The sequence below is a fragment of the Podarcis vaucheri genome (assembly GCF_965113315.1).
Source record: "Podarcis vaucheri genome assembly, chromosome: 1".
NCBI lineage: Eukaryota > Metazoa > Chordata > Lepidosauria > Squamata > Lacertidae > Podarcis > Podarcis vaucheri.
Window position 1 is genome coordinate 14,749,264 of NC_138759.1, and position 22,017 is coordinate 14,771,280.

The 22,017-nt window shown below is 45.3% G+C and overlaps 1 protein-coding gene across 4 annotated transcripts in view; it reads right to left on the reverse strand.

The window, feature by feature from the left end:
- The window catches only part of KIF26A (kinesin family member 26A), a 173,149-nt gene that overhangs the window by 125,987 nt on the left and 25,145 nt on the right, over positions 1–22,017 (reverse strand). Inside the window, exon 1 of one of the 4 annotated variants that reach the window (XM_082216418.1) lies at positions 9,440–9,541. The exons of 2 other annotated variants lie outside the window; for them this stretch is intronic. In XM_082216418.1, coding sequence (XP_082072544.1) covers positions 9,440–9,526 — 87 coding nt within the window. In that variant the 5' untranslated portion in view covers positions 9,527–9,541. Of the gene's footprint in view, positions 1–9,003; positions 9,052–9,439; positions 9,542–22,017 lie in introns of those variants that run through there. One more of the 4 variants, XM_082216419.1, reaches the window with a different exon arrangement.

Consider the following 22,017-nt stretch of genomic DNA (forward strand, 5'->3'; position numbering starts at 1 on the left):
ACCCCGGGGTCTGCAGAAACAACCGGGAGCCAAGGAATGTAGAGTAACAGTTGTGGGGAGAGAACAGAATGGGAGGAAAAGAAGAGCAGGCTGCCCTGTTTCCCAAGGTGCACCATGGAGAGGAAGATTTCAGGTTTATAAAAGCAGAGCAAAGGTAAACTCCAAGAAATCCTTCATGGAAGAGGTGGAGAAAAGTTGTGGGAGATACTTGTGTGATCGCGGAGCATCACACCATGCTCTCCTGACCTAACAGCTAACCCTAACTTTGTTTCATGGAAGCTTATGAGACATAAAACTGGACTAGTTTAGATATAACATCAAACCATCATTTGGCATTTCGTCAATGAGCCCATGTGCTCCCTCCCCCCCCCCCCACTGTCCATTTCTTCTTGGCAAGCCATAGCCTGTCATTTCATCCAAGCGAGGCAAACGTATGGTGCACACTCGCCATTCCTTGTCTAATATGGATGGTATGGTAAACTATAGGTTGCTGAAACCCCGGCAACTAAGAGAAGGAATCACTGCATGCAAGCGTGGGGGAGAAACAAAGGGCCGCATGTCTCATCATTCACATAGAGCCAAACCATGGTTTGGTGTTGCTTCTGAATGTGGCCATGGGTGTAGCCAGGATTTATTTTAGGGGGTAGGCTTTATATTGGAGGGGGGGGACAGAACCGAGGTTTCTGTGAGGTAATTGGTCAGTTAGTTACCGGTAAGTATTTTTATTTATTTACTTGATTTAGAGGGGGAAGCAGCTGCCCCCCTTGCACCTCCCTGGCATTTTAAGTTTCAGCTCCACTTTTTAATCCTGCCTAGTAAAGGCAATTGCTACTTGCATGGTGAGGCCCCGCAGCTCCACTCAGAAATAAACACACAGACACGATTATGTTGGGTTGATGGGATAGATTAGGCCACAACTTTATTGGTTACAGATGTGAGCAGTTTGGCTTAGACATTTGGGTGAAGCCAGACTATATCCTGACTTCCTGCCCGTCTGCAGGAAGTCTCTAAAGCAGGGGTCAGCAACCTTTTTCAGCCATGGGCCGGTCCACCATCCCTCAGACCGTGTGGTGGGCCGGACTATATTCTGGGGGGAAAATAATGAACGAATTCCTATGCCCCACAAATAACCCAGAGATGCATTTTAAATACAGTGGTACCTCGGGTTAAGTACTTAATTCGTTCCGGAAGTCCGTTCTTAACCTGAAACTGTTCTTAACCTGAAGCACCACTTTAGCTAATGGGGCCTCCCGCTGCTGCCGTGCTGCCGGAGCACGATTTCTGTTCTCATCCTGAAGCAAAGTTCTTAACCCGAGGTAATATTTCTGGGTTGGCGGAGTCTGTAACCTGAAACAGTTTCAGGTTAAGAACAGACCTCCGGAACGAATTACCGTATTTTTTGCTCTATAAGACGCACCAGACCACAAGACGCACCTAGTTTTTGGAGGAGGAAAACAAGAAAAAAATATTCTGAATCTCAGAAGCCCGAACAGCAAGAGGGATCGCTGCGCAGTGAAAGCAGCAATCCCTCTTGCTGTTCTGGCTTCTGGGATAGCTGCGCAGCCTGCATTCGCTCCATAAGACGCACACACATTTCCCCTTACTTTTTAGGAGGGAAAAAGTGAGTCTTATAGAGCAAAATATACGGTAATTACTTAAACAGAGGTACCACTGTATATAGTTATTGTGAAGCTGTAAGCACTCGCCTATCACCACTTCAGTGACATGAAGATACCCAAACGGAAACTTTTATTTCTTTCCTTTTGCCTAAAACTCCTTTTTTAAAAAAAAAAAAATAAACGTTCTATTTAAAAACATATGGCAAGCTGGGTGTAACTGTAAGTGACCTGATGCCTTTTCCTGTGTTAACATCAGAACCAGGAAAGAATATCACCAGCTAACAGCCAGCCGTGCCTGCTGCAGGACGGGGAACTGTAGCTAACTTATCATCCAGTATAGGAAATTCCGATCGTGCGTACCAATTAATAACCCAGAAGTGACTGGGGTTTTGTTTTTGCATTTCACAATCCCAATTTTGATTTACAGAGAGAACTTCCTTTGGGGCCACCCAATATTCCATTAAGCAGCATGTGGAAAACTGCACAGGATAGATATAATCTACAAACCAAAAGGGGGAAAGGATTTAAAACACACACACACACACACACACTTCCAACTGCACCACCCTAATCACATTTTTTGTTCTCCTCTGGGAGATGCACTTTGGAAAGTCACTTCCTCTCCCTGCCCCTTCCTCCCACCACTCCTGCAATGAACAGACTGGGCACTTAATCAAACCGGCAACAACAACAGGAACTAGCAGCTACTAGTTACAATGGGATCAAAATATTTTCATGCACTGACACTCAAGCCAATCTGCTGTCCTTGAAGGCACCGCTTTAATCCACTTCTGTCCTCCTAAAGCAAAAGCCATTAACGAAAGTGACTCCTCTTCGCCCTGTGAAGCATCCAATATTAAAAAGTCACTGCTTTTTAATCACCATCCCAATCAGTGCCAGGCACTCAGAATTGTAAGAGGCATCTGAACAGTGCTATAGTTGGAAGGCAACAGACCAGAAACTACATGGCTGTGCGCTTCACATGACACTGATCTTAAATAAGGCTGGAACCTTCAGACTGCTTACGAACTCATCTTTTCACGTGCCTGTGTCATCTGAGATCACACTGCATCATGGGTTTTGGAGTCTCAAAATGCTGCAATGGTTTGTCACAAACTGTTTGGATGTAAGAGTGCAGGTTGCACCTTGGTGCAGGAGTCGTGCAGTGTCTGCTAATGGTTGAATAAAAGCAGAAGCCTGCAGACTCTCCAACAATCGTTAGCAACCTGCCCTACTGCAAGTGACTAAAGTAACCTCCAAGTGCACCATCCTCCCTCTCCTATTACAAAAGCAGCTGAAACCATGCACCTGGTTATTGCTCTGACATCTGCTTTGTTTTTATGTGTTCCTAAGTTGGACCAAAGAGGAAGGTAACAAACTTTATGGATTGATCGTGGTTAAAAATGACAAGGTTACATTTGACTGGTTACCAAGCCACCAACCCCCACAGCAGAAAAGACAGAAAACCAAACAAATGCAAAACAGCTGTAAAAATTCTGCACAATATTTTAAATACTTGAAGTTTTTCCCTTCTTTTATAATGAGCCATATGCGCCCAAACAGCCTTCAAGCCACAGGAGAAGAAGGATTTTTATTTTCATCTGAGGATCATGCAATAAAATGAAAAACGAATTCGGAGCCTGAAACATCACAGTTGTGCCGAGCATATTTTTAGGCATATGGCAACTTTATAATGGCCATTGGGGATGAAGAGCTCAGACAGTATAGCAGACAGTGGATTTAAGATGTTTCACATAAAGTGACATTCTCCTGGAGAAACAAGGGGGACGGGAGGAAAATTAACCATGCAGTTGCCACAAACTAACCCTACTTTAACTCTTACTTGCTGAAGCTTTTCTGAGGACAACCAAGTGATTTCAGATTCCAAGATCCACACACATATTTATTTCCTCACACGCTGACACTGATAAAACAGGTTTGCAAGGCTTTTGAAACAAGGCAAACCCCTACGAGACCCGCCAAGCATTGATACATCAAACAAACTCTTTGCTGAGGAAAGTGTGGAATATATTGTCTGTTTCTAACGGGACTCTGCATACCTCCATTGGAGCATATTTAGAAAATGTATGTTAGATTCAGCAGACTTGTTTAACTCAGACTGGCCTGACCAATCTGCATCTTAGGGGGTCAATGTTAATGAGATTTGATCCCACGGGGGGGGGGGGTTGGAATCAAGAAACCACTGTTATCATCATATATAAGTTTATAGAAATACTAAACACAGTGGTACCTCAGGTTATATACGCTTCAGGTTACATACGCTTCAGGTTTAAGACTCCGCTAACCCAGAAATAGTGCTTCAGGTTAAGAACTTTGCTTCAGGATGAGAACAGAAATCGTGCTCCAGTGGCGCGGCAGAAGCAGGAGGCCCCATTAGCTAAAGTGGTGCTTCAGGTTAAGAACAGTTTCAGGTTAAGTACAGACCTCCGGAACGAATTAAGTACTTAACCTGAGGTACCACTGTAGTAAATTATACAGTGGTGCCTCGGGATGCGAACGGGATCCGTTCCGGAGCCCTGTTCGCATCCTGAACGCAACGTTAGATGCAAAGGCACATTTGCGCATGCGCAACTCGTGTTTTGCCGCTTCCGCGCATGCACATGACGTCATTTTGAGCATCTGAGCATGCGTGAGCAGCGAAACCCGGAAGTAACATGCTTCGTTACTTCCGGGTTGCCACAGAGCGCAACTCAAACGCGCTTAACCCGAAGCACAATCAACCCGAGGTATGACTGTACTAGGTACTGTACATGGGGGGAAGGGGAGATTGAAACTGTTCTTGCCTGAAGCATCACATTATCCAGAAAGGATGATGAAAGAAGACAAAAGAGGATGGGGAAGGTTGGAGACTTTGCAAAATTCGGCTATATGAACCTTTCAAGGCCTCGCTCCCCACCTTGCAGGGCTTCCAGTGAAAGTTTTAGTAGGCAACAGCAGACCTTGCAGATACAGGCTACAAGAGGAGACTGCCCGTGATCCCCTGGGTCCTAGCTTCCACTTCTCCTTTAGCCTCTACAAGGGTGGGCACATGCCAAGTAACGTGTTGCAAGCTCCCCCTACTTCGCAGCATATAAACTGAATGGAAGGGGGGAAGAAATTATTAAAAATAGAACATCAACAGTGAAATGCCAACTAACATCAGCCACTGAGTACAGCAGCAAGAGAGGGCTAGTGCACCCAGGTAAAGATAAAGTACCCCTGACAGTTAAGTCCAGTCGCGGACGACTCTGGGGTTGCAGCGCTCATCTCGCTTTACTGGCCGAGGGAGCCGCCGTTTGTCTGCGGACAGTTTTTCCAGGTCATGTGGCCAGCATGATTAAACCAGAGCAGCACACGGAAACGTCATTTACCTTCCCGCCGGAACGGTACCTATTTATCTACTTGCACTTTTTGGCATGCTTTCAAACTGCTAGGTTGGCAGAAGCTGGGACTAAGCGCACCCCGTCGTGGGGATTCAAACCGCCGACCTTCCAATTGGCACCCAAGCCAGCAGGAAAAGGATGCTGGACTATGTTACTAAACCTTAGGACCTTTGGTTTGTTCCAGCACACAGTTCTTAAAGGCAAAAAGTTAAAGGTGTCATCTTTCGAACAGGCTGAAGTGGAGACTTTAAGAACTGACAACTATAAAATTATCTGAAGCTGGATGCTTTGCAAGTATCTTCTATGATGCTGTCAGCTCACTTCCAGGGACCCAAATGTATTTTGATTTCTACAGGCAGGTCTATGCGTGTTCATTGGGACAGGCCATTCAGGGGATAGGGAGCACCGTGAATTGGAGCCTGAGAACTGGGATGAGAGAAACAGATTAGGGGGGAAACAGCAGATGGTTTTGTGTGAAGCAGGAAGCGGGAAGAGGCAAATTAAAGAGGGAATCCAAACTGCACACTTGCACCCAAATTCTTCCAGTTTAATGGTTTTAGCTGTTTCCAAGGAACCACAAGAACCCTATAAAATCCCAGTTTGGTGAATATACTGAGAACAAGTAAGACCAGCAACAGAAAGTCCTGATGTCCTCACCTAGGAGCCAGGCATCCGGCCATGACTTCATCCAGCAGGCCATGCCATTTCCCCCATCCAATCAGTGTCCTGTATCTTTTCTAATCAGTATCTTATCCACATTCACCCCAAGCTCTCGTTCCTAGTCAATCATCCCCCCCCACACACACACATGCATTGCTTTACCCTTGTTTGTATTAATGACATTTGTCATTTTACCGCCCATTCACTCAGTTTGGAAAGGTGAAGGTCCCAATGGTGATCTTTGGGAAACTCCACTATTTACACCTCTCCATTCAGATAGCTGCCCACTTATTCCTACTCTCTGCTCCCCGCTACTTAACCAAGACTTCTCCTCTTATTCCATGACTGCCTCAGTTCCTCAAATGTCAAACCAGATATGCTTATAATCATGGTGAAAAGACAAGGCGCTGACACCAATCACAACCCCAGTGATAGTTAAATCTTAATGAAAACCTGGCTTTTCAGTCACTTAGGAAGCTCCCAAGCAAATGACAGCTACTAGAACGCCTGCTTTTGCAGGGGAGGGTTAGCGGAAATGATTCTTCCTGCTGAAAATGTAGAATATCAAGTATATTTTCCCACCTCACTATGTTGTGTGAGGTTCCTTTCTGCTTCCAGCAAACTAGCTGAAGATGGAGGACTCTGCACGTTGGTGCTGTGTGTTTTTTTAATTAAGTGTTTGTGCTTGCTGCTAATTTCCTAAACACATCTCCTAATCTCGCTGCAGACACTGGGTGTCATCAGCAGGGGCACGTGTACTCACCTTGCTCTCGAAAATATTACAAGATAATAATTGACATTTCCATCACAGCGGAACGTGGAACAAACAAAGCACACGAGAAGGTTCTGCACCCAATTAAGATGCGTTCCAAAGAACTGTTGAAAAATCGCTCCCAACGGACAGTTTTTCTTCGTGTCAAAAGATGCTGTGCACAATCACCAAAGTAACCAATCATTTTCCTTCTTCTGCATATTGCATCTAACACCAGAGCAGAAATAACGTTTTCTCTCATAGCTCTACTCTAACTAGAAACCTCCTGTAAACACCTTATCCCCGAAGCGACGGTTATCCTCAGTCATCAAGTCTGGATCGCTGGAGCCACACTACATTTTGATTACCTACAGTGGTGGCCTTCAAACTTTTCAAACCCAGAACGCTCCCTGACAAACTGAAGACAAACGGTCTGCAACACAGTTTTTAAGGCTGTGACGGATCACAGAATTGCTGTGACAGTGCACTGTGCGTTCAAAGCAAGGAATAAAGAATCTTTTGCCCCTCTCACACACAGAAACAAACACACACAGAGAGAGGGGGGGCACACCCCACACACTTTGTGACTTCATGCACCTGTGCTTCTTCTCCCAGCGGAAAGCGTGTTAATACCGACCCCCAACACAGATAGGAAAATATCCTTGGATCAAGACAGAACTCTTGTGCTGACAACTGCTAGCATTGATCCATTGCTTGCCTGCCACCCATTCTAAATCACTCTCATTCCTGGACTATCTTATCCAGCAGAGGAGAGACTTTGCAACCCCCCTCAGAAATGCCACACCTTCCTTTGCTCTGATAAGCATGTCTGAACATTCTTCCCATAGCTGACATGGCCTGATGGCAGCCATAGCACACACAAACATCTATCACCTATCTATCTATCTATCTATCTATCTATCTATCCCTGGAGGAAATGGTTTTTTCGAAAACAGCAACAGCAGCATTTCCCATCCTGCCACACACTATTGCCACTCTCCCTCCAAGTGAAAAACTGTGGTGCCCTTACTTCGAAGACAGCAGGCCTTTCAGCACCAGAGGAACAATCCCAAAAAGACCGTGTGCAACAAGAGCCATTTGAGGCCTCGTGTAACAAGAGCTGTATAGTAGTCTCAAATTCCCCCCCAAAGATTATTTTCTTTCAATGTACTTTGAAGCAACCTTCTTTAACAGTCAGGCTCTGTAAAGATTACAAAAGGACACACACAAAAACCTTGAAGTGCGGTTGCAGGCAGATGTTTCCTAAATGCAAAGTTCCCATCATGGGCACACAACTGTGTGAGAGTTGTTAGAGCCACCTCTCAAATGTGGCCCAGGAAAATGGACCACATCATCTTCATCAATATCGTTGTCTTCGTCATTCTATTAGTTATACTCCGCGAATCTGGCAGGGTTGTCCCAGTCACTCTGGGCAGCTTCCAATACATATAAAAACATAATAAAGCATAAAACGTCCCTATACAGGGCTGCCTTAGTGACAGAAACAGTGTGTTAGGCCTTGCTAGGCCCAAGGCAGTGAGAGATTTTACTTTCTTGGGCTCCATGATCAGTGCAGATGGTGACAGCAGTCACGAAATTAAAAGACGCCTGCTCCTTGGGAGAAAGGCGATGGCAAACCTAGACAACATCTTAAAAAGCAGAGACATCACCTTGCCAACAAAGGTCCGTATAGTAAAAGCCATGGTTTTCCCAGTAGTGATGTATGGAAGTGAGAGCTGGACCATAAAGAAAGCTGATCGCCGAAGAATTGATGCTTTTGAATTATGGTGCTGGAGGAGACTCTTGAGAGTCCCATGGACTGCAAGAAGATCAAACCTCTCCATTCTGAAGGAAATCAGCCCTGAGCGCTCACTGGAAGGACAGATCGTGAAGCTGAGGCTCCAATACTTTGGCCACCTCATGAGAAGAGAAGACTCCCTGGAAAAGACCCTGGTGTTGGGAAAGATGGAGGGCACAAGGAGAAGGGGACGACAGAGAATGAGATGGTTGGACAGTGTTCTTGAAGCTACTAGCATGAGTTTGATCAAACTGTGGGAGGCAGTGGAAGACAGAAGTGCCTGGCGTGCTCTGGTCCATGGGGTCACGAAGAGTCAGACACGACTAAACGACTAAACAACAAGGCCCAAGTCTAGAGAGCTCAAAACAGTTAGAGACGTCTTCAACCATCGTTGAGGCACGAACCCTAACAAATGCAACCAAGCCGCATTGAGTAGGGATAGGGAAACTCATTCAATCTAAGGGCCGCATTCCGTCATGAAAACCTTCTGGGGGCCACATGTCAGAAGGAAACTGAGCAGGGCACCCTTGTAGCTCACTTGGTGACCTTGGGCCAGTCACCATCTCTTAGCCTAACCTGCTTCGCAGGATTGCTTTGAGGATGAAATGGGCAAGAGGACAACCATGTAAACCACCTTGAGATTGTTGGGGGATAAAGCTGGTATATAAATGTAATAAATAATAACAGCCTTAAGCTACATTCCAGTCATACAAAAGACAGGGGTTTCTACACTCAAGGATTCCCTATTGTGCGGACAGAACCCTCCCTGAGTGTAACTATATACAGTCATACCTCGGGTTGCGAACGCTGCGGGTTGCGTGTTTTGGGGTTCCGGACCGCGCCGAATCCAGAAGTACTGGAGTGGGTTACTTCAAGGTTTCAGCGCTCGAGCATGCACAAAAACACAACATGACGTCACATGCATACGCAGGAGTGCCGAATCGCATCATGCGTGTGCGCAGACGTGGTGCTGTGGGTTGCGAACACTGTGGGTTGTGAACGTGCCTCCCGCACAGATCACGTTCGCAACCCGAGGTATGACTGTATATATAGGGGCTCCATCCAGAAAGAACATGCTATATAGGGGCAGGGAAGGAGCCTGGTGCCTTTCTACCCGCCAGGTGTGAACTTTATCCTTGTGCAGAAGGTTAGCAGCTCCACATTCAAACACCCTTCTCTGTATTCCATCCAGGCAAGCATAATAACAATTTTATTATTTATACCCCACCCATAAAGCATTTGAAGGGTTCAATGGCACGCTACACAGAGGCGGAAACACGCAAAGAGGGCACAAACCAGGGTCTGTAGGGGACATGTGCTCCCTGCCTCTGTCTCACCTGCCAGCCACAGATGCTGGACCACATGTACTGTCAAGAGGGACCGATGATTCTGAATACCAGTTGCTGGAAATCACAGGAGATACTGCTATCACACCCAGGTTCTGCTTGCATGCTTCCTATATGGCCACTGCAAGAATAGGATGCTGGGCTAGGTGGGATTGGCCTGAACCTGCAGGTCTCTCCTTGTTCTCAAGGTCTGGAGTGAGGAGGCCCTGCCCTACACGTGCGCAACAGGGGAAAGTGAAACGCTGAGTCGTCCATCAAACGAAATGCATTTTTTCCAAGATGTTTTGCAACGGGAGTGGTAAATGGCACCCGTTTTCCATGGTTTCTTTTTTAAAAAATGGCAACAGTGCAAGGTTGCCAAATGAGCAGCGAAAAGGAAGTGTCCTCCGACAGGCCGAATTATTTATAGAGGGAAAACAGGAAGAAAAGTTTGTCTATAAGCTCCCTTTGCCTTTTACTGCAAGGAATATGCATTTTTTTAAAAAAAATGTAACCCTCACATTACCTCATTAGGAAAACAAAAATGGTGTCGTTGTTATCTTTTCTAAGGTTCTGCCAAAATAAGAAACACATAAATGTCAGGATTTCCCCTGGTTCTCCGTATCTAGTTACTCTACAGTCATCAGTGATAAAACACTAGACAAAAAAAAAAAATAAAAAAAACCACCAAGGACTTACCATCAAAGAATGTTAGAAAAAGCCCACAAACAACCCATAACACAAATATAACTGTCTGGAATGCAGTTCCTTTGTTCTGAGCCTTTAAACAGAACTGACAGAGAGGCATAAATCTGCTTTCAATAATTCCTTTACGAGGACAATATTCTAGCATCACAGACCTAAAAAGCTGTGCTTTTTCTTGGGTAAGATATATTGTGAAATATTCCTGTCTGAATGAACTGCATCTTTTACACATACACACACCTCTCTCTTTTTCTCGTTTCCGCTGAAATAAGTTGTCCATATCCATTCTGGGTTTTGCAAATATTTGCTTATATATTAAGGTGGAATGAAGAAGTCACAAGTCTTTCTACATGAGGTTCAAGTCTGCTTTAGGTTTCCCCCCAAAAGGTTCAGGATACAGAATTTTATTTCTTTTATTTACTGTATTTGTTTCATTGCATTTATATCTCACTTTCGCTAGTCATGCTGGCCACATGACCCGGAAGCTGTACACCGGTTCCCTCGGCCACAACTGGACCTAATGGTCAGGGGTCCCTCTAGCTTTACCTTTCTTCCTTCATAAAACCCATGATGGGTTGTAGGGTTTGACCAGAACCAAACCTGCTTCACTTCAGCAAAAGGTGGTGACCTCTCATGTGTGTTGTATGGTGCATATTTGATTTTTATTATCATTTATTACCACAATAACAAAAGTTAAAAAGTCACTTTGGAGGTTGAGCTGCCATCTGTGGTTTTAATGCAGTATATTTAATTGTTTGATTGTTTTAATTAAATTGTAGCTGAATATTTTATATGGGCAGATACAGACGTTAATTGATGGTTACTCAACGGGAGCCTGTAGAATAACGTGTCTTAAATATCGCTCAAAAATCTAAAAAAAATCCAAGATTACCACACCCCTGTATTTATTATCAGACTATCAAAATCAAGTCTTATTGTTCCAGGACTGGAAACATTCTAGACAATCTCTAGGCGAAAATGGGCTTTTCATTTACACTAATAATGGTTCGTGATAGGGGTCTTTCAATGCTTTGTTTTTGCTTTGTCTGTTCAGTGTAGACAATGTGCTCAATGAAAAGGGATGGGACCAATTTAAATGAGGGAAGGCTGTAGCTCAGCATCTGCTTTGCAAACGGAAAGACCCAGGTTCAGTCCCCTGGGATCTCCGAACAAGGCTGGCGATGTCTCATGTCTGAAACCCTAGAGACGTCCTGCGAGTCCATTTAGATAATTCTGAGCTAGAGGGACCAATGGCCTAATTTGGTACAAGGCATCTTCCTACAGTCATATTAATTTTTCAGCTCACTTCACCTGGAAGGAGTTCAGCTGCTCGTTTCACTACACTTAATAATACAGCTTCTCTTTCGTTCTCAATCACTATTCAGCAGAAAAGGAAGCCAGAGCCCAACTTGTGTGCGTCTAAAGGAAGCCTTGCGTTACTTTCCAAGTTTGGCAAAGGGTCGCTGCTTTGGCCCAGAAACAAAAACAAAAGGGACAACATCAAACTCAAGCACTGGAAATTCTAATTATGACAGCGCCTCAGCCCAGGCGAGCAACAATTGAGATATTGTTTCTGCCTTCACTACTAAGAATAAAATTCCTGTTATACTGTCTGACAATTGTTTTGTCTGGAGAGTTCCCACTGATTTACTTACTGCCTTTCGCCGGTAACAGGATGCTCAGTGAAAGATTTTCAGGCTGGAAGAAGCTAGTTAGTACATCATAATACACATTTCACGGCATATGGTATGAAATGTCTCAACCCAATCTAATTAACACAGCACAAAAGAAGATCAGCCTCAACGATGTGTTGGAACAGGAATTACTGTGATGGGCAAACTTTCTTTATTGCTGTTACACTGTATGAATTACTACTACTACTACTATTAATGAGACTGTCCACACTTCTGTCACTCTGTTTATATTACTGTTGCTTGCATTATTACTTCTTCAGGGTTTTTTAGTAGTCTGGTTTCTCATCCTCCAGGTCAAATGAAGCATCACAATCTACATTTGGCTGCTACTGAAAATGGCAGCCACGCATCTAGCTCCTTCTCCTCTGAGGCTCTGCTGCAAGATCTACTACAACTTTATTCTATGCCGACATCATGATCGTCTGCATTTGCCCACCTCAGGCCCTGCCCAAAGCAGATGTGAAGTGGAGGGTGGGGGAGAGAACGCAATCATATTGTGACATTAGAATACAGCTAAATTGCACTTCACTGGGGGTAGCCAATGTGGCTCCTCCCTCCAGATGTTGTGGGCTGCGACATCACATCCCAGCTGCGGCTGATGTTGGCTACCACTGCACTTAAAGTTGGGTAATGTCAAGGAATGGATACCGAGGAGTGGGCAATGGGAGAAATGGGGTTGAAACTAACCTGGAAGAAGGGATCAGGGACCTGGGGGAGCCTGTAACAGCCAGGAGATGAGAGTCAGATGGAGGAGAAGCTGTAGGATTGGGGAGTGAAGAACAGATGCAAGAGTAGGGAGTGATAAGTCAGGCTGGAGTCAAGGGTTTCCACACCTTCTTCTCCTGCCACTAGCTCTCCTCCTCTGCTGTCTCCCAGGACCAGTAGAGGAATGAAGAGAGAGGAGCAGAAGCAGGTAACATGCAGGCATAGTCTTTGCCTGCTTGTGTTCAGCTTGGGTGGGGAAGATGCATCAACTGAGGTCGGCAGTGGGGCCTCGCTGTTGCTGCAACTGCCTCATTGGGTGCACACCTAGGAGCAGCTGAGAGGCGTGGGACTGAGGGACATGCCTTTCCCTAACTTGTAAGCGTATAAATAGTTAATTCCTCACTCTGGGCATTCCTTGACTGACAGCGACATGACAGGTGATGGCATATGACTGCTTTGGGAAGCAGCCCTGTGTCGACTGCACAGTTGAGTTTGTTCCTCAGACACCCAGATATGAAGACGGTCCAGATTTCACTCAAGGGACTACTGCTAAGTAAGGGGGTGATATAGTAAAGAGATGGGCTAGGAACAGCAGGCCGGGAAGGGTTGGAGCAACATTTAGAGCTGTTCGACAGTGGAATTTGCTGCCAAGGAGTGTGGTGGAGTCTCCTTCTTTGGAGGTCTTTAAGCAGAGGCTTGACAACCATATGTCAGGAGTGCTCTGATGGTGTTTCCTGCTTGGAAAGGATGGCCCTTGTGGTCTCTTCCAACTCTATGATTCTATGATTTGTTTGTTTAATGGGGGAACAGTGTCAGTCAAAGCCCTGAATACTTGTGACAGCCATTTAAAGAAGAAGAAATCCAGCATGTTTCTGCTGAACCTGCCTACAACTCATGCTTTCAAAAACAGGCATCTTGTTTTCTCATGATACCTTCGCTCACATCAAATCTGAGACTGCGCCAAACCATCTATACGCTCATAATGCTTCAACACTTTGCAAATAAACTTTCTTCATTCTTGTGGCTGGCTCTACCGTTAATTTTTAAATGTTGTGTTTCATAAAATGCTACTTGGGTGTAGAAAACAGTCAAACTCTACAAAGAGTCTACAAAGTCTATCCATAAAGTGACTAAACCACTTTTTTCCATATCTGTGCTTGAGCAAGGACTTACCCACTACTATTCATTCCAGAATGTGCATGGCCATTGCTAAAACAAGGATAAGGAACCTGTGGTCCTCCAGATGGTTGCTAGACTACAACTCCTATCATCCTTGACCATTGGCCAAGCTGGCTGGGGCTGATGGAAGTTAAGAGTCCAGAATCATCTGATGGACCAAAATTCCTCCATCCCTGATCTAAGAGATATCATCCAACAAGAAAGCAAACAGCAAAAGATGCACTTTCACTAAATGTTCTGTGCGAACAAACTCTTCAATCGCTAATTTAAAATCATCTTATTTTAAGCCCCACCACTCGGCATTACAACATTACAACATGTCATTGTTTACCAGTCACATATTGTTAGTCATAATTACCATGATCTTTATCCAATGCAAAAAAACAAAAAAATCAGTATGAAAATTATATTGGAACAGCCAGCCGGAATGAGGCATATGGCTGGCACAAAAACACACAAATGAGGACCACTACGGAATACAGACAATCTGTGGGCTGGCCTTCATTGCCAATTTCACTGGTAGAAAATCAAAAACGACGCAAGCCAAATCCAGATGATTCTCTGTTTTATTATGGAGCTAGTTTAAAACTAAGGTAATTCCATCCACTTCTATAGAAAGAAGCCTTTATTGATGTGGGAGGGAAAAGCAAGTAACTATCACAGGAGGCCTGGCGTTCCTGGTCATCACCATCAACACAGTGGTCCTTTGCAAACTGTTCCCATACATTTATGCAGCGGTGTAGCATGGGTTGCCAGTGCCCGGGGCAATATGGAGGGTGGGTGGGAGGGAAATGGAGTACGCATGCACATACAACTGCCTAATGGTGTCTGCACGGCCCAGGAAATTGCAACCACAGAGATAAGAAGAGTCGTACCGTTGCATGGAGGAGTAATTTCTTGGTTCACATAGAGAAGCTGTTTTCAACAGAGCCCGACAATGGAAGCGCACAACTGTATTGAGGCAGCACCGGGTGTTTTGCGCCCTTAACAAATTTGTGCCTGAGGCAATCAACCCCTGCCCCCCCCCCCAATTACGCCACTGCATTTATGGCATCAGGTTGCACCAATAATGACCACAAGAAGCTTCTGGACCAGTGCAGGGAGGGCATACCATTACATGGGCCAGTCAAGTTTAGGAATGTTAAAGTTGGAGAAGACTCTCCACATAACGTTCTCTTGGTGGGGAGCAAGTGCCACCCTGGCGGAATTTCTCCCATGCAAAGTGAGCTTACCAGAGGTCGGGGGGGGGGGGTTGACAGTGGGGATGAGCAGCAATGTTGAGAGGAGCATTGGTTGTTACATTGACACCCCCACCCCAAAAATAAAATCAATGATTTTGTGTGGCTAAGTTTTGTCAACAGGCGACACTGAACTTAGCTGTATCTAGGTGCCATCAGGAGTGTCCTTGTTTGAGAGAGATAAAGTTTTTGTTTAAGAGAGATAACGAAGTAATGTCTAGCTCAGGCACAGGGAAACTCGGCCCTCCAGATGTTTTGGGACTACAATTCCTATCATCCCTGACCACTGGTCCTGTTAGCTAGGGATGGGAGTTGTAGTCCCAAAACATCTGGAGGCCTGAGTTTGCCTAGGCCTGGTCTAGTTTCCTAGCTGGTGCATCATCGAAGCCTTTTATGGCAGATACAGCAAAGTGCACGAAAACATTACTAAAAAGAAGAATGGAGAATATACTAATTCTTAGAGGTATGTACGTAGTTTAGCTAGGACAAGCCTACACTGTTGGATAGCTCAGCTGGTTAGAATGTGGTGCTGATAACACCAAGGTCGCAGGTTTGATCCCTGCATGGGACAGCTGCATTGCAGCGGGTTGGACTAGATGGGTACCTTCCAACGTTCTGTGATTTATTTATATCCCACCTTTCCTCCCAAGCAGCACCAGGCTCTCCCCATCTCCATATTACCTGAACAACCACCCTGTGAGGTGGGCTAGGCTGAGAGTTGTTGGCTGTCCCCACCCAGTGCTGTGAGATAGGTTAGACTGAAAGCCAGTAACAGACCATAGCTGTCAACGTTTCCTGTTTTTGAAGGGAAATTCCCTTATTCCAAATAGGATTCCTCACAAGAAAAGGGAAAAGTTGACAGCTATGTAACAGACACAAGTTCACCCAGGAAGCTTCATGGCTGAGTGAACATTTGAACCCTGGTTTCCAAAGTCCTATTCTGACACTCTAACCACTACACCCCACTGGCTCCTCCGTGCCACACACATCAATTTATGAACCACCAGCCATTTATTGCAGACAAAGAGCCTGTTTACAGTCCCAAGAAGGAAGCAAAGCCAAGAGATTGATAAGCGCCTCAAGTGCCCAGAGCATGTCTGGTTGACTTTGTTGTGCTAGCCTGAGCTAGAATAACCTTTTATTTGGTGGAAGGGGCCAGTCTAGAAGGTGATCTTGGTAACCTTTACCCTATAAAACTCTCTCCCGCCCTGTTTTGCTCTGGACCCCAAAACTATGTGGAACCTAAAGGCAGGCTTTGGATGATTACAGATAGTCCCTTCCTACTCCGGTAGGGACGCGGGTGGCGCTGTGGGTTAAACCACAGAGCCTAGGGCTTGCCGATCAGAAGGTCAGCGGTTCGAATCCCCGCGACAGGGTGAGCTCCCATTGCTCGGTCCCAGCTCCTGCCCACCTAGCAGCTCAAAAGCACATCAAAGTGCAAGTAGATAAATATGTACCGCTCCGGCGAGAAGGTAAATGGCGCTACTCTGGTTCGCCAGAAGTGGGTTAGTCATGCTGGCCACATGAGCCGGAAGCTGTACACCGGCTCTCTTGGCCAATAAAGTGAGATGAGCGCTGCAACCCCAGAGTCGGTCACGACTGGACCTAATGGTCAGGGGTCCCTTTACCTTTTTACTCCGGTGAGTAGGGTGATAACAAGGGCTTTAAGTTTTAGCTCTGTTTATGATGATTAGCACAAACCCAAGAGGTGTGGCGACAGAGAAAGTGGAGCCAGTCACGCAGAAGAATGCTTGTTCAGCTACCTTATCTATACTAGTCCACTGCTGTGATCGGATCAGGGATTTCAGCTTGAAACCAGTTCTGGGGCAAGTCCAGGTGTTTTGGACTACAGCTCCCATTAAGCCCAGGGAGTTCAGCTATGCCAGCTGGGGATGATGGGTACTGTAGTCCAGAGCATCTGGAGGAAAACACACTGATGAGGACAGCTAATTATAATGAAGATCTGATATGTATTGTTGTTCTTGAATTGCTCTGCATTTGGGCACATTTGCATGGAGAAGCAGCCCCCAAATTAAAACTGGAATAGCAATGTTTATAACAAGAGCAACCGTAAGTGATTTAATGCAAATAAATATTAAGAGGGAGATGATAAATTAAACAAAGGCTATCCATTTCTTTCCTTTTCTTTGATAGGGTTCTCACTTCAAGCTACCAGTTTAAATGGCGGTGCCTCTTTGTAAGACAGTTTGCATTTCTGATTATACGCTAAAGCCTTCATTAAACTAAAGCTGAATCTATGCATGTCTACTCAGAAGTAAGTGCCACTGAGTTCAATAAAACGCACTCCCCAAGCAAGCATACACAAGATCGCTATCTTGGAATGAAAGAGTTGGCAGTGCAGCCAAGATTTCTCCCTTCCCTTCTGAATGCAAATCCATACAAACAGGGGTGCTAAAAAATTAGGGTTCCAAAAGTCAAAGGTAACCTCTAGAATACAGGATGCTCCCTATCCATAGAGGGTAATGAAAAAGATGAAAGGCGAGCAGAGCTCATCCATGCAGCCCTCATTCCCTCCTGTGTTTAGTTAACACAGCATCAACACCTGAATAGACCTATTGTTCTTCAACGGGATGGGACTTAACTTCAAAGCTGGCTAGCAGAAACTAACACTCAGCTATCAAACCCAGCCATAAATTGTGGACCCCTGCGCTATGGCTTACCACCAGGGTTCAATGACCTAAACTATATCATTATTTGAGGTCACAGGTTAAAGCATTTCAGAGGTGTAGAGAACTTCGACCAGTTCAATCCACAAGCACGAAAATCCTATCCATGTTTATTTATTTGTTTGTTGTTTTATATATACTGTATATAAAAAAAGAGCAGGGACAATGTTTCCCCAATGCGAAAGACTAGCCTTTAAAATCTAATTAAAAGCCACATATCCATCATAGTAAAATTATGCAAAATACATACACTGACTTATATCCCACCCTCTCCTCCTACATTCATCTCCCCCCCCCCCCCGTGCTCCTTCGGAGCTGCAGATAAAAAATTAACAACATTGGGAGAAATATCTGCAATATGCAGAACATGGGTATCAATAATGCATGGTTTTTACTTTATCTTGTAGGTAAATTGCTGTAGGAAACGGTTCTCCCGACAGATTGCAGAGATCCTGGATGTATTATAAATTGCTTCTCCTTAGAAAAATCCACAAAAGAACAAGAGCGCAATGGATTTCATTGCTATTCAGTCATACAGGCAAAAGAGACCGTGCCCAAATCTTGCTGAAGGAATGCCAGGCACAGAAATCTTCCTTTTCCGCCTGGACCCAGACCCACACCAAGGCACTGAACCAGGCCATGATTGCCATGCAGGAATTTAGCCTGTACATTTTCACAAAGCTTTCGCTTAAAGATGGAACTAAACACACAGAAGCCAGCCCAACCAGTAAGGAAGCCTGGTAACACCAAAGCTGACTTGGGTGAGTTATTAAGGGTAGCCATGTGTCCTCCTTAAAGGAGGACAGTCCTCTATTTGAAAGGCTGTCAGAAGAGAGTCCTTTGTTTGAAATAGTTCTCTACCCAAAGGACTGTCTGGTCCAAATCCAGATAAAAGATAAAGGACCATAGGAACCAGTGCACTTAGGTAATTATAGACTCCAGTTTGAAACGTCTTATGGGGTGGGGGACTTGCTAGATGATAAATTATATTACTGTACTTCGCTCATTTCAAAATATGGTAAGCCAGCCCTGTTTGGTTTTCTCATTCGGATGACTGCAGCCCTGGACGTCTGCCGCAAACTCCTGCCCCAATGGCACCACAACTAAACCATGAAGTCACATGAAAAGGGGAGGCAACAGCCCTAAAAGAGCACAAAAATGGTGCGGAAACAGCGCCTAGCAATCCCACAAGCCTTTGCAAGTGCAATCCCAAGAGCCCTTGCTCCAACCCTTTGAGGCCTGTGGAGAGTTGGGAGTTTGAGCAAAGGCGGTTTGGAGGGTGTTTGCAGGCTTTTTCAACAGTGTCCCCGATATATGCAATTTCACTTAAACATGCAGTGCCGCGGAACGCAACCCTGCGTAAATGGGGAGTTGCCTGTAATAAACATTATGAAAATTGGCTTCAGGTACTAGGCCCATTAGGAACGCGGGTAGCGCTGTGGGTTAAACCACAGAGCCTAGGACTTGCCAATCAGAAGGTCGGCGGTTCGAATCCCCGCGACGGGGTGAGCTCCTGTTGCTCGGTCCCTGCTCCTGCCCACCTAGCAGTTTGAAAGCACGTCAAAGTGCAAGTAGATAAATAGGTACCGCTCTGGCGGGAAGGTAAACGGCCTTTCCGTGCGCTGCTCTGGTTCACCAGAAGTGGCTTAGTCATGCTGGCCACATGACCCAGAAGCTGTACGCCGGCTCCCTCAGCCAATAAAGCGAGATGAGCGCTGCAACCCAGAGTCGGTCACGACTGGACCTAATGGTCAGGGGTCCCTTTACCAGGCCCATTGACAGACCAACTCTGTGCTGCAAAGATGTCTGCAAACGTGTCATGAAGACTGGAAGGCTGCAACCATGACATGAAGGAATGGCTGCTGGGAGGAGTGCAAAGAGAAGAAGTGCCATGGAGCATCTACAACAGCACAACCGGACGCCTTCATCTGCCCCATGTTTCTCCCATCCATATCGGTCTCTACAGCCACAGCAGGAACTGTAAACTCTCTAACCGTTTGACATCACCCTCAAAGGCACACTCCTCCATTGTTGGCGGATGCCAACAACATGCAAATGAGCATGTTCACATTTATGCGAATCTTCACCCTCTTTGAGGGGCCACTCTAGAGTCCTTCAGTCAGACGTGATCCTTACAGCAAGTTCACTGATCCAGGCAGCAAGGAAACTCTGACCAAAAGGGCTATCAAAATCACAACAATCTGTTTTGTGAATCCTGCCAAGTACGGACGCACAGCTAAATGTGTAAAAGCAAGGAGCACAAAACAACGGTAACTCGAAAGTATCTGAAGAAGTGTGCATGCACACGAAAGCTCATACCAAGAACTAACTTAGTTGGTCTTTAAGGTGCTACTGGAAGGAATTTTTTTATTTCGAAAGTTTGAGTAGCAGAATGCTAAAGAAAATAGCCTAAGGTGACCACAACAAGGGCCTGTGAAGACAAGGTGGGCTAAAGATCATGCTCTATTGTACATTTAAGCAGCCCAGGCGAAAACTGAAAGCCGGGCAGCAATCAATATTCAACCTCTGTCAGTTCGTGGAGATCTTCCCGTTCCCTTAATGGCAACGTGGAACGCCTCCTGACACATTTGAGTCTTGCAGTAGAGCTGGAAACCTAGTCCTGCAAAATCCTTTGAATGCTCGAATGAAGGCTTTGCGTTTCACAGCTTACACATTTGCCATTAGTCAATGCTGAACCTCAATAGAGATATCACGTTCCACATTTTGTTCAAAATGGTTTTCACAGCATCGTATCCACAGAGCGGCATAGAAAACCCTCCAAACAGTGTTAGCAGAAGATGCGCAAAGAGCTAAATGAAAATTGATCATTTCCCCTCCTGCCAGTCTAGTCTTCAGTTTAATCAATTCTGGACAGATACTGGCATATGGAAATACTGGGACGCATTTGCTAAAACCCCGGAACACTGATAAAAAGCCTGGTTTTAAAGCACAATTCGTTTCCAGGCTGGACTGGATTCAAGGAAGGAAGGGGAGATTGCGAGGCCAAAAAAAAAAGTGCTTTTGTACAGAGAAATCTGTTTGAGGGAAAGAAGACTATTGCCTTGGAATAACAATGGTAAAATATGAATAATGTTATGCTGGTTTTCAGAGCAATCTTATACATGCCAACTCAGAAGTAAACTCCACAAGGATTCCGATGAGGCTTACTCACAGGTCAGTGAATACTGCTTGCGGCCTTAATGTGCACAGTTACTAGAGATGTAAATGTACATTGTAGTCGTACAAAAACGATTCTATTTCAATGGAATCCAGATCCTGGCACCAAAAGGCTCAATCCAGATGTAATGCTGGTTCCCAATTAGCCAGGGATGGGAAAATCTTTTGAGCCAGTGCATCAAATCTGATGATACTACCCATCAGTCAATGGTCTGGCATAATGATGATCAACACCTCTCAATGCACAGGTGTGATTGACACCTGTGAACGCACAGTGCTTCCAAAGACCACTACAGTCAGCTAGTTGTCAGGAACACGGGAAGTGCTGTGGAAGGAGCTTTGCCAGTTAGTAGCGCCCGCAAAGCTCCCTTTGGCCAAGACACACCTTTACCTTCCCCATACCTGATGGCACATTTGACATCATCAGGCATAGGGCAGGTGGGCATGGCTTGCAGGAGACAAATGTGGGCCAAATGGGGAGGCCTATCAAGACAAATTGGGTCCATTGGCTAAAGCAGGCATAGGCAAACTCTGGCCTTCCAGATGTTTAGGACTACAATTCCCATCATCCCTAGCTAATAGGACCAGTGGTTAGGGATAATGGGAATTGTAGTCCCAAACATCTGGAGGGGTGGAGTTTGCCTATGCCTGGGCTAGAGGTTCCCCAACCCTGCTGTAAACCATGGTTTGGGGTTGAAGATCCCTGCTGCCCTCCCTGAAACAAATTCTCCCATCACTTCTCCTGTTGCCATTAACCATGGTTTAGGAATGCACGTACAACAAATGAAAAATCAGATTCCAGAAGCCAGCTGGTAAACCATGGTTGGGAGAACCACCTGTGCTGGCTTCTTTGTTTATTGACTCGTCTTATATTTTTCAACATTCAGCTGTGCTGCTTTTCCATATTCACCAAAGGAACTCAATTGGCCGTTTCTTCTGAGTAGACCCGTGTAAGATTCTGCAACCCCAAAAATAACCCAATTAGGACTAAGCATGCTGTTTGGGGGAGAAGCAGAATACCAAGGAAGAGGATGGAATCAAGTATTCTGGGAAACAGCACAAGTGACTAGAAACCAAGCTGAGATAGATCAGTTGG